Source organism: Microcebus murinus, chromosome 4 (assembly GCF_040939455.1).
Source record: "Microcebus murinus isolate Inina chromosome 4, M.murinus_Inina_mat1.0, whole genome shotgun sequence".
Classification (NCBI taxonomy): domain Eukaryota; kingdom Metazoa; phylum Chordata; class Mammalia; order Primates; family Cheirogaleidae; genus Microcebus; species Microcebus murinus.
Genome location: NC_134107.1, coordinates 8,350,400 through 8,366,450, shown reverse-complemented (window position 1 = coordinate 8,366,450; position 16,051 = coordinate 8,350,400). Strand labels below are relative to the sequence as shown.

Below are 16,051 nucleotides of genomic sequence, written 5' to 3'. Positions count from 1 at the left end.
TTTGACCTCCAGAAATGTAAGATAATAAATTTGTGATGTTTTAGCCGCTAAGTTTGTGGTAATTTGTTATAGCAGTGACAAGGAAGTAAGATGTTTGTTTCATACAAGTTTATATAGAATAGTCCTGATGTAAGGCTCTTTTGTGGGTAGTCTTTGCAGCCCATGTAGAACCTCCTACATCTTTAATGTGGCACCTGGTGCTCTCCAGCTTTGCCTCTTGTCTCTTAGCACAGAATAGTAGCTAAATCCAAGGACTCGGGAGCTGTATGCCTGGATTTGAGTCCTGGCTTAGCTCCTTATATACTATGTGATTTTTATTGTGTGCCTCAGTTTTCTCATGTGTACAATGAAGGTGATACCAGCATCCACCCTGGAGATCAATGTCAACTCCATCTTGTAGGATTGTTGGGTGGATGAAATCAGCTAATCCATGTCCATAACTTAGGACATTGCAGGACAAGGAATCTACAACTCTGAGCTCTCATAATGACTAAATGAAGTGTTCCTCTTTTACAGAGGAGTGAATTTGAAAGGTAGGTTTAAGTGACATGCACAATTGCATGGCTAGTAAGTGGCATAACTGGGATTTCAATCCATGGCTTTCTGTCTCTGAAGCCTATGCTCTTTCTTTTAGCATGATGCTGCCTTCCTACAGGAAGATGGGACTGTCCCTTAGAGAGCTTACGATCTAGTTAGGGAGCCAAGGCTACCTCACTAAACCGATTAGAAAGTAATACAAGATAGCCAGTTATTAAATTAAATATAACTAGGTATTTAGAGAAGGGTGATGTCAGTGGGACAGAGTAGTGCTGGTTATTATTACTTTTAGAAAATCTTTATTGAGCATCCAACCATTTGGAGCCACTGGGCCTTGGGGATTAAAAGTTAGACATTATCTCTGCCTTCAAGGAGCTAACAGTGAGGATGGTAAAAGCTTTGTTGAGGAGGTTGGACTTTGAACTTGATCTTAAAAGGTAGGTAGTTTTTAGATAGCAGAGAAGAGTAAGGAGGAGTTTCCAGATTGAGAAAATACAAATAAAGTGTATGTGGTACTAAGCTGGGTCAGTACTAGGCTTAGCTGTTCATAACAGAAAACCCCAAGCTAACAGTGGCTTAAAATAGAGAACATAGAGATTTATTTCTGTCTTGTGTTAAAGAAGTCTGGAAGTAGCCAGGTCTGGGCAGTTACAGCAACTCCATGGTTTTATGGGAATTCAGGCTCCTTTCAGCCACCTGCTCAGCTGTTCTTAGGATGTGGCTCTCATTCTCATCCAAGATGATGCTGAAGCTTTGGCCATATGTGCCGGTCAGGATGCTGGCAAGAAAATGGAAACAATATTAGGTATTTCAACATAGAGAATTTAATGTAGGGAATTGGGTACTCAGAGTTGAATCCGATGACTTTAGGGTATATTTTCATCTGAAAGTCCCAATAACCAGTTAGTGTTACAAGTTTTTTGAAAAGGCTGTTAGAATTGGTTGACAAATTTTACTCACACTGGCGTAGAAGGGATAGATCTTAGAACCACATGTCAAGTGGAAAGCCTTGGAGGAGAACGTTTAAATATTGCCTTAAGATTTTAGCCTGGTAATTATGGGAATATGATAGAAATTTTGGATTCTAGAAAAATGAGATGGCAAGGATGCATCCGGGATTCCCCCCATTCCCAGTGTTGAGGAGATTTCTCTTTGGTCCTTGTTCTCTAGAGGCAAATGCCATGTGAAGGTGCACACAGGCAGTGTAAAATAAAAAATTATTATTATTATTATTTTTTGAGACAGAGTCTCTCTCCTGTTGCCCAGGCTAGAGTGCTGTGGCATCAGCTTAGCTCACAGCAACCTCAAACTCCTGGGCTCAGGCGATCCTTCTGCCTCAGCCTCCCGAGTAGCTGGGACTACAGGCATGCACCACCATGCCCGGCTCATTTTTCTATATATATTTTTAGTTTGCCAGTTAATTTCTATTTATAGTAGAGATGGGGTCTCTTGCTCAGGCTGGTTTCTCACTCCTGACCTTGAGTGATTCACCCACCTTGGCGTCCCAGAGTGCTAGGATTAAAGGCGTGAGCCACCGCACCTGGCCAAAAAAATTTTTTTTTAAAAATTCGTCCCCAACTCTACTTTAGAAAAAATAGATTGGGAATGTGTCTGTTTTTAATGTTACTCATGGAATTAATCTGAAAACTGTGGAGTTAATAAAAAATTTATGTTCCAAGTATCCTGAGAGAAGAAATCAAGACTTAAGATGAGAATAATTATTATATAACTCTGACTTTTTGTCTGTACTTATCCAAGAAGAGTGATTTAGCTTACCTTCAAAGTATAGGTACTTAGTGTCCTCTTCTTTCTGACAGAGGTGGCCTCAGTAACATGTTGTTCCAGTGCTCCTTACCTGATACCACAGCCACGGTTGGCGACGAACCTCGGAAAGTGCTCCTGCGGCTATACGGGGCAATTTTACAGATGGTGAGTTCATAGGCTGCTTGGGGAGGGGGGAAGTCTGTTAACATTTTTAACCTTTCCTAAGATACCTGGAAAGAGATTTTAAATACCTTAGTGGTGTTACTAAAGATATTTAAATATATTGCATTTACTTTAACTATACAACTTGGTTTATTGTTTATATTCTAAGTTAATTGCTGTTTTTACTTCTTAATTTAGTATTAAAACTAGTACAAGTTTTTCTAGTTTTACATCTAGAGAAGGTATAATGTTGTTTAAATCTTTAGTAGTGTTTGATGATTCTTGGGTTTTCTATGCATTTAAATTTTCAGCTTAGATTTAGATTGTAAAGTTCTAATGTGGAGAAGGTATTGTTTTATAGTATAATCAGAAAGATTTTAGAGGGTAGTCCCAGTTAATAAAGTATGATCTCATTGAAGCTGAATTTAATAACTACTTCTCTGAAATTTCTTTGAAACTGAATTTGTTAGATTCATAATCTTTTTAAATTTTTATATCACTTAAATAATCTAATTTAATTTTCATTTAAAGTACCTTATTTGTTGAATTATCCAATTATAGGATATCCCAAATGTCTGAGTTTTTTGTTTATTTTTTACTATTTATGTCATTAATTTGCCATTTCATTGACCACATGTAGAAATATCAGACTGATTTATTTCTGCGGTAGGATTTCATATCCATTTTGATCTTCTTTGGAAGGGCCCATTTCTATCTGCATGAAAGAGAGCAGAGCAGTTTTCTGACTAAAATTTTTAAAAGACCAGTCTGTTTCAGCTCAATCTAAAAAGCAGGTCATGTCCATCTCTATGGTGTTTAATTCTATGTTTAGAAATATTAAAGTTATTAATAAAATTGATAGTCTAGATGTTAATTTGTTAAAAAATAGTCATAAAGTGAAGGAATCCTTTCATTGGATAGTTTTTCCTTGACTATGTCAAGCTGTAAAAATGTTTGAGATCTAAAAATGCTGGGAATGAGTTAGCATGTTTGGAAGTACATATGTATTCCACACATGTGTGCACTTTGCCTAGGACATCTGAGGTCGCTTTGTGATTAGGTACATACAGCTGGCATACAGCTAGGACCACAGTTGAGTCTAACTGAAAATACTGATCCCTTGCTGATAATACACAAGCAGAAAAGATTCTTGTGTTTACCATGCAGTTTGTTTTTTTATTTAATCAAGTTGCAGTTTCAAAGTACAGTTTTTGAAATATTCAATTAATGTCCTTTTGGCACTTCTACTGAAGTGCAAAAGTAACGTCTTTTTAGGGACTTTTGTTTGTTTGAGGACTATTTACCAAGTAAGTCCTATTTCTGCTCTTTCGTTTTTGTGTGTTTTGCATTTAAGCAATACTTTTATTTTTATTGTTACTAATTTTTTTTTTTTGAGATGGGGTCTTGCTATGTTTCCTGGGCTGGTCTTCAACTCCCAGGCACAAGCGATCCTCCTGCCTCAGCCTCCCGAGTAGCTGGGACTACAGGCGTGTGCCACTGTACTGACTAAGCGATACTTTTAAGATACTTTAATAAATAGCTGCTGAAATTACATGTGACATAAGACTTTTGTTTAAATCTGATTTATGAGGCTTTTGTTTCTATTTATTACTTAAATAGAAGCATTTTAAATGTGCACAATATGCTTGAGGCACTAGACTAAAATAGGAGTCAAGTTCTGTGCCCTAGAGCAGCACTGCAGTGATAGAAGTAATGGAATGTTCCACATCTGTGCTGCTAGTACACTTGTTACCAGCCATGTGTGACTATTGAGCACTTGAAATGTGGTGAGTGTGACTGATGAACTGAATTTTAAATTTTATTTAATTTTAATTAAAATAGTCACATGTAGCTAGCTGGTGGCTACTATATTAGACAGCCCAGCTCTGGGATGTACCTTGTGGCTATTTGACTAACACTAAAAGCCAGCTGCAATACAGCCTGTGACTTGGCAGTTAGCCTTTCCTCTAATAAAGATTCACTGTCAATTGTTACTCTTTTGTCCTTTTTGAAATTTTGGCAGTCTGGAAGTATTACCTTACAGTAACTGAGTATAATAGAAATGTCTAGAAATAAGATTTGTTTAAAATTCTATGTCCTTATTATTATTTTTCTTTTGGTAACACTGGTACCAATTTATTTCTAAGGAAAAAAAAAAGATTATTGGGTAACTCAGAGAAATAAAAGGCAGAATAATTGAAGCCACTTAACATGTAATTAACTCTTTACCAAACTAATATAATGGAGTATATTTTATATATAATTCTAAATTGAAGAGGGGAGGTACTCTACATTTAGCTTCTCAATTATATTTTTATTAGACAAATGTTAAATTAGTTTCCATTTCTGAAGATACATATGCTGAAACCATGCTTGAAAGTACCTTGGATATAGAGAGAAATGAGTAGTTTTCTAGTAAGCCACCTCTGACAATCTCACAGTTGGCTTGCTAGACAATAAACTCATTTTTGTTGTAAGAAAGCTTCTCCTTTGCTTCATAAGTGGGAATAATCTATATTTTCAATATAATTAGTTTGTTGAGTTCTTAGTTCAAGTGCACTTTTTTTGTTGGAGTTAAACCATAAGGCCTATAGCCTCAAATTTAAATATTTTTGGTTTCGAAGCTCTGCAGGGTGAAAAGGGACGCTTGTTGCCAGTTAAGAGTTTCAGCTGTTAATGGCCACTGTCGACTGTTGGTCATTGGGGATACTGTGACAGCACGAGGAAGAAAACCAAATTTAGGGAATCTGAGAAATGGCTGTGGTAGGAAAGAAGGAAAGTGGAGAGAATGCTAAGGTGCTCACCGTGTGAGCTAGCAATGTGTTCTATAACACTGTGCCAGGGATTCATCATGAATTTAAGTTCCTTTTCAAATGTTTTCAACCCAGCTTTAAAATTTCTATTTTTTATTTTTTGTTGGAGCCTGAGTGCAATGAAATTGCTGATTTATGGTCAACTCTTTAGAATGAGTCTGGCCTATAATGGAAGAGATGTTTAAAGTCTACAGTGAAGCTTTTGTTCTCATCACAACAGAAAAATTGCCAGAATTGATAGTAAATTGTCAAGGTTTACATTAATTAAAAGATGTGGCTTATCTTCCACTGCTCACAAAAAAAAAAAAAAAAGAAAAAAAAAAAAAGATGTGGCTGAACAAATACAGAGCCCTAAATAATAGATCATATTATTTTCATAAATTTATGGGTTAAAAACAGAATTAAATATAGGATAATTCAGATTTTCTGCTTTCCTTCTTTTTAACTCTACCTCCTGTGAAAGCACACATACATCCTATAGATGTATATGTATTTATACAAATATAACTGGTGTCTCCTAAATCATTTCTATAAATGCAATTATAATATCCTTTGAGGTGGGTTATAATTCACTCCTTCCTTAAAAATGTTAATTGAAGACTACCACCACAAATGATAGGCCTATGTATTTTCTCATAATATTTTGCTGTTTTGCTTAATTATATGACAGATCAATTTAATATGCCCCTTCTTTCCCTTTCCCCTTCTAGTTTTAAGCTTTTGAACTTTTTACCTCTGAGAGAATCAAATATTAAGTAGAAATATTTCATGCATTCTTTGATCAGGAAATGATTTTTCTTTATGTTGGTGTTATGAGATATCTAATTTCCTTTATTTCCATAGTGACAATGAAATGACTGCTTTTTGGTGCAGTTCTCTAAGGGTTAAGTGCCAGAAAGCCAAGGTAAAACTTTCAGATTGGGTTAAGGCCCACAGTTTCTGTCCCACAAACGTCTGTCTCTTCTAGCCCCTATTTCTATATAAGATGAGGCATAAGCTAACTTTCTAACTGTATCCTGGAGGTTTTGTTTAGTATTTGTGTTAGTTTTAGGGGGCTTATGAAAAGTCCTGTTTTTGAAGTCTTGTTTATGGAAAGGGCAAGAATGGGTCCTTTTGAAAATATGAACAAGATAAGACACTGCTGTAAGATACTACTTGTAGGAAATTATTTATTTTTTAAGGACACCTCAAGATCATTGAGTATGTAGGAAATTATTAAATATAAAAACACTGATCTGATCTTAACGTAATACATGTTGATATAATTTATTGTCTGTTTCCCATAAACTAGCTTTAATTTTAATGAGTTGGAGATTATTTTTATTAGCGGCATAGATGATGAAAACCAAACTCTGCTGTAAAATTTACCATAGTTTAATAGAAGTTTTGAGAAGTAATAGTTCAGTCTGGTTAGAAAGAGATACAATTGCTAGAAGAGAGCTTAAAACTATAAACTTAGCATATCAATGTAACTTGATTTTTTTCCTTTCTGATACTGGGAAGGAACATGAGCTCTGCAACGACCAGTAGCAGCCTTTTCAAAGAAGCAAGTTTGGCTGATTACAAATAACCAGTTTGCTTATTTATCATGAATTGTGGAAGACACAAATGTCAGTACGTATTGTTCATTCAATGTAACCTGTGCCAGTTGGCGGAAGTCTCAGAGGATTGCTTTGTCCCTTCCTCTGTCAGAACAGTGACTCTGTGTTAAGCCAATTCCTTCTGTGCATGAATGGAGAGATTGGCCTCACCGTTATGAACGGTCTCACAGGCATGAATGTTTATAATACACATCAAAGATCTCTCTTGAGTGTTGTCTGGAAAAATGTTTTGTTTGTTTTTTGAGTAATAGAAGGCTAATATTAGTGCTTGTTTGAGTACTAACCATAATAAAATTAAAGGCATCAAGGCACAACGCAGATATGTATTAGGAATTCAAAAGAGTAAAATTTGGGACACCATCCTTTTTGAATCTAGAGAACAAAATGTCCTTTTCCCTATTTTCTCTTAGCCCCAGTTTAATTAAAAATTAAAACTCAATTAAGTAGGGAACAGCACATAGATAGTTAATATTAAACTGTTGGCTACCGAGAAATCAGCTGCTTAAAAGTATTTATTTATGGAGTTAAGGTCACATCTACTGTACAAAGACAGTATTACTGATGCTCCTTGATGGAGAGCCATGTCCAGGTTAGTAAATACTGCGAATTATCTTTTTTTCCCCTCATTTTATTAGGGTCATTATGAGTTTAAGTTTTATTCAATCTCTTTTTTTTAAAAAAACTCTCTTGTACTTTTGAATATGGTATAATTATATCTATTTCTAAGGTAGTAAAACCTTCCCTCTCAGAAGTAAAACATTTTTCTAGTATTGTGTGTTCCCATTTGGTCTAACCTAATATTTCTTTAACTCATACTTTCCAAAGATAGTTGCCAAATTACTATCAATAGTCCTTCCATACCTGCTTTGGTGCCTTCTTTTGATAACTAAATAAACCACGGACTACTGTGTCTAATTTTGACATATTCAAAGTGTCTTTGTCTTGCTGGTCGTAAATGTTTGGGATTGATAGCATGAAGTCAGTGCAGATTTCTGGTCCCTGGAACGATGGTTTGACCGCAGCCCACCCCTCTTTGGGAAGGAATGTCTTTATGTTGGGTGGAGTGAAGGGCATTGGGGGTAATGTACCACTTTAGCTGTATGTGCATGTGTTCTCTGCTGCAGGCTTGTCCATGCGATCGTGCCTGGAGCACTCTGGTTTCCAGGTGACAGACACGATTCACGGTATAGTATGAGACCTCTGAAGTTGGAGCATTCTCTACAGCTTTAATTTCTTTCTTTTAGTTCTTGGATTCAAGAAATGCTTTAAAAAAAAGAAAGTTGTAATGCTTGTTAAGTAGCACCAGCTACAGTTTGTGCTGTGCTTAATGAGGTACAGTGATTAAGATTTCAGAATTTATCTATTGAATATATCACTTTTTGTTTTTTGTTTTTTTGTCCAAGGCGAATCAGATCCCTTTCTTCTGTTTCCTCAGTAGAAAATGACAAACATTTAGTAATTTTAGAAATTTATGGGTCTCAACTTGAGAATTAATTGAAGTATAGTACTTAGGTTCTTCTTCCTTCATATCACTTTTCAACATTAAGGAAACACCATATCTATTTTGGTATTTTGGTCAGAATTAGAAACAAACTTTCTTCTTTCTTTTTATCAGTTAGTATATACATTTATATGTTTTAGCTGGGTACCTGGTACCTTTATGAAGCTCAGCAGTGCTGATCTGACATGGAAGCACGTCCACATGTCTGGAGAAGGAAGGGCAAGTCAACGCTTGGAGTGCTTATGTGGAAGGTATTTTAGCCTTGAAAGTCTCAGGAGTTGGGTCAGCAGGTTGCCTTGGATCAAACATACATTTTGAAATGAGCCTTTTTTACCTGGGCTCCCACTCACCTACCTTTGTACTGGCTTATGTTGCCTAGGGCCTTTTAGAAGTTCTAATCTTCCAGCAATATTGATCAAGTCATCCAAATTTGAAATTATTAACGTTAAAAAGATCAAATTGTTTTATAATATTCTTTGGGATAATTTAAGATACTCTAGAAACTACCAAAAAATGTTAGAAATCACCTGTCTGTTTAAATTCTTGTCATTGATGTACTCATTAAATAATCACAAAAGCTATACTTTACATTTTATACTTAAATGTGGGATCTCACATTTTAATGTGTTCTGTAAAATACTTTCAGAAAGTGTTCTAAGAAACCATGAAAACAATAAACATAGGATGTTTTGATTCTTTTTGTAGATATCAGGGAGAAAGAAGCTTAGGGTTCGTGATAACACTGAGAAGAAAACATACTGCAAAATGTTAATTGAAAGTTGCATGACTGTTGTACATTCTGTGGAGTCATAATTCTAACACTTTTTCCTGCTCCACTTCACCTGAGATGGAACATATTGGCATCATCAGCAGGGACTCTGCAGGCCAGGGATTATGACAGGTGCCACTGCCGTGTTAAGAATTATTTCTCTCCTAGGGCGTTGAGTGCAGTCAGATAACGAGGGTGGATATTAGAAGTCTTCAAAGCCACAGGTTAAAGTATAAAGAAGCCCATGCCACTGTAGGACCAAATGAGTATCACAGCTACTGAACATTCCAAATGATGCAACAAAACATCCCGTTGCTCGCAGGGTGAATACTGATAGCCTGGAGGTGCTCAATACTCAACTCACAAAGATAATCCCAGGGTAGTAGAAAGATGGATTATTTTTCAGACCAAATTTTAGGTGCCCTAAAAGTTGAGTCTAGCCGGGCGCGGTGGCTCACGCCTGTAATCCTAGCTCTCTGGGAGGCCGAGGCGGGCGGATTGCTCGAGGTCGGGAGTTCGAAACCAGCCTGAGCAAGAGCGAGACCCCGTCTCTACTATAAACAGAAAGAAACTAATTGGCCAACTAATATATATATGAAAAAATTAGCCGGGCATGGTGGCTCATGCCTGTAGTCCCAGCTACATGGGAGGCTGAGACAGAAGGATTGCTTAAGCCCAGGAGTTTGAGGTTGCTGTGAGCTAGGCTGACGCCACGGCACTCACTCTAGCCTAGGCAACAAAGCGAGACTCTGTCTCAAAAAAAAAGTTGAGTCTAGCTAACAGTTGTATTATTCTTTCTTGGTTATTCGCTTATGGGTCCCAAGGCATTTTTTAAAGACCGCAACCAATTTGCTCTTTTATAGAGAGCTTTTTAAAGAGGCAATAGCTGAATGATCCATTTAGTTCTTTTTTTGGTGGGGAAGGAGTGGTGGGAAGAAGAGAATGTCATCCATGTTTCTGTAAATCATTCTTATTTGTATCATTTTAATTCTGTAGACACCATTATATTTAATATAGTATCTATTTCCTTATTATGACATAATTATGATTTGATTTCTTAAATAGCATTTGCAGTTTATTATGCTGTTGATGACATGTCATTCTTTGTAACTGATTAATCACTTAAAAAAAATCTGTCCCATGAGCAGCTGATGCAATAGTAGATCTCTAAAGATACTTTGAAGATAAATGTTTTACATGTTAATGTTTTAGATGACATTTAAAGAACTATATGCTACTTCATGCCACTTTTACTATGTATTTGTATACATACACCCACATAAACACAGACACTAGGGAAAAATGAGATGCTACTTTGTTTCATCTCACAGATGGGGCTTTATTAAAGCAGTATAGTCATAAACCTACTGCCCTCAGTACTAGAGGAATCTTTCATTAAGAACTGGCCAGATGAGGCTGGGTGTGGTGGCTCACGCCTGTAATCCTAGCACTCTGGGAGGCCAAGGCGGGAGGATTGCTTGAGGCCAGGAGTTCAAGACCAGCCTGAGCAAGAATGAGGCCCCACCTCTACTGAAAATAGAAAAAAATTAGCCAGGCATCATGGGGTGCACCTGTAGTCCCAGTTACTCAGGAGGCTGAAACAGGAGAATGGCTTGAGCCCAGGAGTTTGAGGTTGCTGTGAGCTATGATGATGCTACTGCACTCTTGCCTGGGTGATAGAGCAAGACTGTCTCCTCCCCTCCAAAAAAAGAGAACTGGCCAAATGATTGAATGATAAGAGTTTATTCTGTCTGCTGGCTTAAATAGTTTGAAGAACCTGCTATATTGTGGAATATTGGGTAATTCAAAGTAGAAGAATTTTTGAATCCTAAAATTATATAACAAAATTTAATAAAGTGATACCTCCTCATCCTAGGCCCTAAAGTTGTCTTATTACCTATTGATTTCCATTTTCTTTTTCTTTTCAAAGCATAAAATATGAACATGCTTTATAATATGAGCAGCTACTACTTTCCTAGTCTCATTTAAAATACAAAGCCTTAAAATGTGATTTTTGTCAGAAAAGTAGCATCTGAAACCTTGTACCAAGTGTATTATAAAAGTAATATATGCTTTTAAACACTTTTTAAAGTGTGGAAGTATGTAAAGAAAAAATGAAAGTCCTCTATTCTCTCATCTTTATTCCTAGCTAATAGAATTTAGACATTTTAGAATTCAGATTTTAAATTTAAAAGTTCTTGGCCAATCAAAAATATGTTTCAGCTTTTTAAATCTTCTATAATTTTAAAAACAAAATATTAATCATGCCTCCTTTATTATTGCTATCACGTTAGCCTGTTTTATTTCCTGCATCACAGGCTAAGAAATACATGATTCTAACTTATAAATTCTTTTGAAAACCAGGCCCAAAATAGAAAGGAAAGAAAGAAGGTGGGAGGAAGCCAGTGGCAGTGTACGATTTACCCATTTAAAGTGTACAATTCAGTGGTCTTCAGTATATGTGTAGAGTTGGGTGTCTTATGCACATTTGAGACTTTCTGATTCCTTAGGTCTTGAAATTTTAGTGTTTATTTTTAAAAACTTTATTATAGGGAATTTCAGATATATACAAAAGTAGACGGGAGAGGGTAATGAACCCCCAGAGTTTATTCTCCTTTTCCCATCTTTTCCCTCACTTTCTCCCCCAGGTTAATTTAAAGCAAATTCCAGACATCATATTATTTCTTCCACAAATATTTCAGTCTGTGTCAATAGAAGATGATTTTTAAAAAATGACCACAATAATGTGCATATAATAAGATTTAATAATTATTTAATATTAAATAACCACTGCTCACATTTCTAATAAATGTAAAAATGTTTAGTTTTGTTTTATAACTTAGAAAAGATAATTTTTATTAACTTATAAGAGAAAAGTTTGAAGTCATGCTAAATATTTATGCATGTATTTTAATATCTGCTTCAAATAAATTTGTACCACTGAAGTATAATCCCACAGATTTCAAAATATATTTTACTTCCTATCTTCCTGGACCAGAAAGTTCTCTCCCTCTCTTTTGTCAAAGTGAGTCTGTCTCTTCCTGGCTCACCTCAGGAAGGGGGGCGGTCTTCTCTTACCTTTTCATGAGGATCTACTTTGAGATTTCCTGGTCTCACTCTTCTTATTTATAGCACGTAGGGAACCTGAACATTCTGTACTGAGGAAACAGAACAGAGGGTTGGCTGTTGCAGAAGTCCATCTTGCCTTCATGGTGGTGCTCTTATGATATACGAAATGCATTTATTTGGAGGTGAGATGGGATGGGCAGGGATGGGAAAATTGTTAATGGAGTTAATTTCCACTTAAGGTGCTAATATGTTAAAAAGAAATTGCCTTGGGAATTCAGCCAATTTGTAACTTTGGATGAAGTGACTTGCTTTTGGGAGCACCATTAGACAAGGGAAGGGGACTTCTGTTGGCTAAATAACCCATTAACTGTATCTCCCTAAGAAGATACAGTTAGAGTAATAACAGCATAGGAATAACCATAGCCATTTAGAATTTTGTACAGGTCAAATCCCGTTATAAGATTTCAGAAGGATATCTAAATTCTTTATTTTTCTTATTAAATTTTTTACTACAAAGTATTAACGCATTGACTGCCACACAATAAAACTAGTAACTTTTCCTAGGGCTGCAGTGTTTTATTATGAAAATAGAATAAAAACTTTGAATGTAATTTTAAGGTAAACATAAATAGAAAAACAAAATTTATTGACTTCTATTCATTTAATCCACATTTTTAGAATTAAATTGTCAATATTAATTGTCACAATAAGAACATCAACGAGCAAGATTTGATATATGCTTCATGCGACCCCGGGGTCAAAACTAGAGTGAGTTAAATACAACTCTCATAGCAGTTAATGTGTTAATATCTATTATATCAGATTGTAGAACTTTTTTTGTTCTTAACTTTCCTTGGGAAATAAAGCACAGGGACTTTTTAAGGGACATATCAACTCCAGTGATCTAAAATTCTGCAGCCAGCTTTCCCATTACTGAGAGCATGGATGTGAATTTGCTATGGCCAGTAGGCTCCACTGCACCAGGCTGCTGCCTGGGCTTGTTTGCCTTGTGCTCCACAGTGTGGAAGTGTTCATTTATTTATGCAGTCCAAAGAAAGAGTGTAGTAAGCATCAGGATTTCCTTGTGCTCTGAGGGAATACTAATCATAAATAAAAGTGGGAGTTGCTAGTCATCAGGAACTTACCAACTACTTGAGAGCAGAGACCAGGCACAAATCTGAGATAATGATGCAGTCATGAGAGTATTTAGAGTTAAGGGTGGAGAGAGGCTTTCCTGTTACCTCAGTACTCCTCCCTAGAGTTTATCATGTCATACATCAGCAAAGATCTGAAGGTATTATAGTATTTTGATTTTCATAGCTTTCATTGTAACGGGATTTAACCTGTAACATCTTTTCATCAGAGAAATGCAGATTACACAAATGAAAATATCATATATCCCCATTTTTACTTTCTGTACTTTGTGCCAAATGTACTTAACTGTATGTTAAAGATATTATTGAGTATGTATCAGTGCAAGCATTAAGAGCCTTTTGCAGTTAGCTTCGTGAACATGGATATTTATTTTGTTTACTTTTATATCAAGTAGATAGAATGTACTGTTTATACAAAACACACATTAAAATGTCTGTGGAATGTTATTTAAAGTGTATGATGGATGAGAGTGGTTGCTTTAAATCACTAGGTATTTTTTAATGGTGCTAGAGTAGCTGGTGTTGCTTAACATGGCATTTTTTTTTCCTGTCCACACTTTTTACCCTTGGTACAGGTATTTTTGATAAAGCTGTGGAATGGAAAGGTATGTTTTTCATGGGATGTTCAAGAATCTGTTACCTTAAATTTTTTAAAGAGGCTTCCTTTATGGGATTCCTTTTGTGTCTGGCTTAAGCAAACTTAGTTTAATTGTAACAAATAATGTATTTTTAGAGGCAGTGTTTGAGTATAAAGTTTTGACATGACACAAGTTTCTGACTTTACTTTTCCTCATCCCCTTATTAAAGATAGTATGAACATTTTTAAAGTACTCGGGGTGGGGGGGTTGCTTTTAAATTGTATGATCTGTGCCATGAAGAAAGAATGTAGCCTAAGAGTTGCTTATGGTAGTTAATCTAGTCTGTTGTTATTGCTAGAATCCTTGATACCAATAATTTGCAATTTCATTGAGGAAAGTGATGTCAAAGTATTCATTCCTTAATATATAAAATAATTTTAGAAACTTTATTAAATTCTCACAATCCTCTTTTGGTGGAGGAACAATTCAGATTGAGCTGGTGACCAGCTGAACTAGAAGGATTAGTGTGGAAGTGGAAAGCTGGCCTGGCATGTCGCGCAGATCCTGTGCCAGGTTTCCCGCCTGCACAGACCTTTCTTCTCCGTCCAAGTTCTGTGCCGACCATGGCTGTCCACAGCTGTGTTTACGTTCCCTGTTCTAGCAGGTTGACTTGAAAGAACCACGTAGCTAAAGTGGTGAGAGACTCAGCCTGACTGCTTGTTTGTAGAAAGCCTGATTGGAAGAGTGTGCTCTCCTGACTTTCCTCTGACAATGAAATTGTGAAAGATACATAGGGACGCCTGTGAGACATGCAGCTCATGGGTCTCAACGGCACTTCCCTTTTCTTATAAAGCAATGAAGCACTTTCTAAGGCGTTGGTACTAGTGCTGGAGGCTGCTGGTGCATTTAGACTGCTGCCGATCACATCGGTGGGCTGAGAAACCCTCCTTAAAGATCTGTGATGTTTTGTAAAGCCTGACTATTCTGGTGGTTGCAGAGTTAGTGTCTGCTCAGTGTTCCCCATCTCACCGGAAGTGTTTGCTTTTTCTCATTCATAGAGGTCCTGTAATAAAGAGGGATCCGAACAAGCTCAGAAAGAAAATGAATTTCAAGTAAGTAATTCAGTCCATTCTGCATCTGTGTGAGATGTGCCCTGGTGTTTGCAAGCCTCACTACTTTGCCGTTTGGCAGTGCCTCTTATCTGCCCGTGGAAAATTCTGGTCTGTCTTTCTTAGAGGAAGTGCTCTTGGTCTGTTGGAGCCACCTCATTAAGACCAGGTGAGCACTGAGCAGTCCTGATTCCTCCTGAGAGTAGAGATGATGGAAGTTTGGTGTCTTTATGGCAATCTAAACAGCATTTGGGGTGCTGAGACATGCAGGTCTGGGTGACATTCGCGTGTGGTATTCTGATGTGGCGGCACTCGGGTGGGGGGTCCACAAATCAACAATGGCCATTCAGAGGCTCAAATTAGAGGACAAAGCGACTCCTCCACTCTGATAACCAACTGCCTACCTTTTGACCCAAAAGGATTGTAGGTGAAATCAGACTATGTGAATATGCGAATCATATGTGAACCAGGTGCTGCAGCAGCACCTCTCTCAGCCCCTTGCAGCGGTTCCCACACTTCTCATCAGGAAGCAGGTCATTGTAGTGGCTGTTCTCTTCCCCTGGGCAGGCCACAGTGTTTTTTCCTATGCATGATACCCAGGTTGGAAAGGTTTCTTCCTAAGAGCTTGTCAGTTAAAATGACCCCCACTCTTTGAAATGCACGTGTCTAGATGGCTTGAGGCTGAGAGCACTGATCCATGGAGGCTCAGAAGCAGGGCATTGGGGCGGAGGTCTCCCCGCCCTGGGAAAAAGCACCTTTTGAGTGTCTCTCCTAGTATGTACAGGCTCACAGAGAAGGGGTGCACGTGCACAACATACATGCAGCTAAGGCACAGATACACGCACACGTCAACATACTGGTTTTACCAGTTATATTCTGATTATTAAAATGATCAAGAAATAGGCATCAGAAAGGATGAGATAAAAGAAGAATAAAAGTCTCAATATTTTTTCCTCACATTTCAGGAGCTTGTTTTGCATGTGTCTTGCTCTGG

General features: G+C 37.0%; 2 protein-coding genes across 6 annotated transcripts in view; both read left to right on the top strand.

The window, feature by feature from the left end:
- The window catches only part of ACY3 (aminoacylase 3), a 189,597-nt gene that overhangs the window by 54,346 nt on the left and 119,200 nt on the right, over positions 1-16,051 (top strand). The window lies entirely within an intron of this gene.
- The window catches only part of CHKA (choline kinase alpha), a 69,334-nt gene that overhangs the window by 21,185 nt on the left and 32,098 nt on the right, over positions 1-16,051 (top strand). For 2 of the 5 annotated variants that reach the window (XM_076001685.1, XM_012757427.3), the window contains exons 2-3: positions 2,355-2,466; positions 15,007-15,060. In XM_076001685.1, the coding sequence (XP_075857800.1) occupies positions 2,355-2,466; positions 15,007-15,060 (166 nt within the window). Of the gene's footprint in view, positions 1-2,354; positions 2,467-13,945; positions 13,976-15,006; positions 15,061-16,051 lie in introns of all 5 variants that reach the window. The other 3 variants (XM_076001686.1, XM_012757429.3, XM_076001688.1) reach the window with 2 other exon arrangements.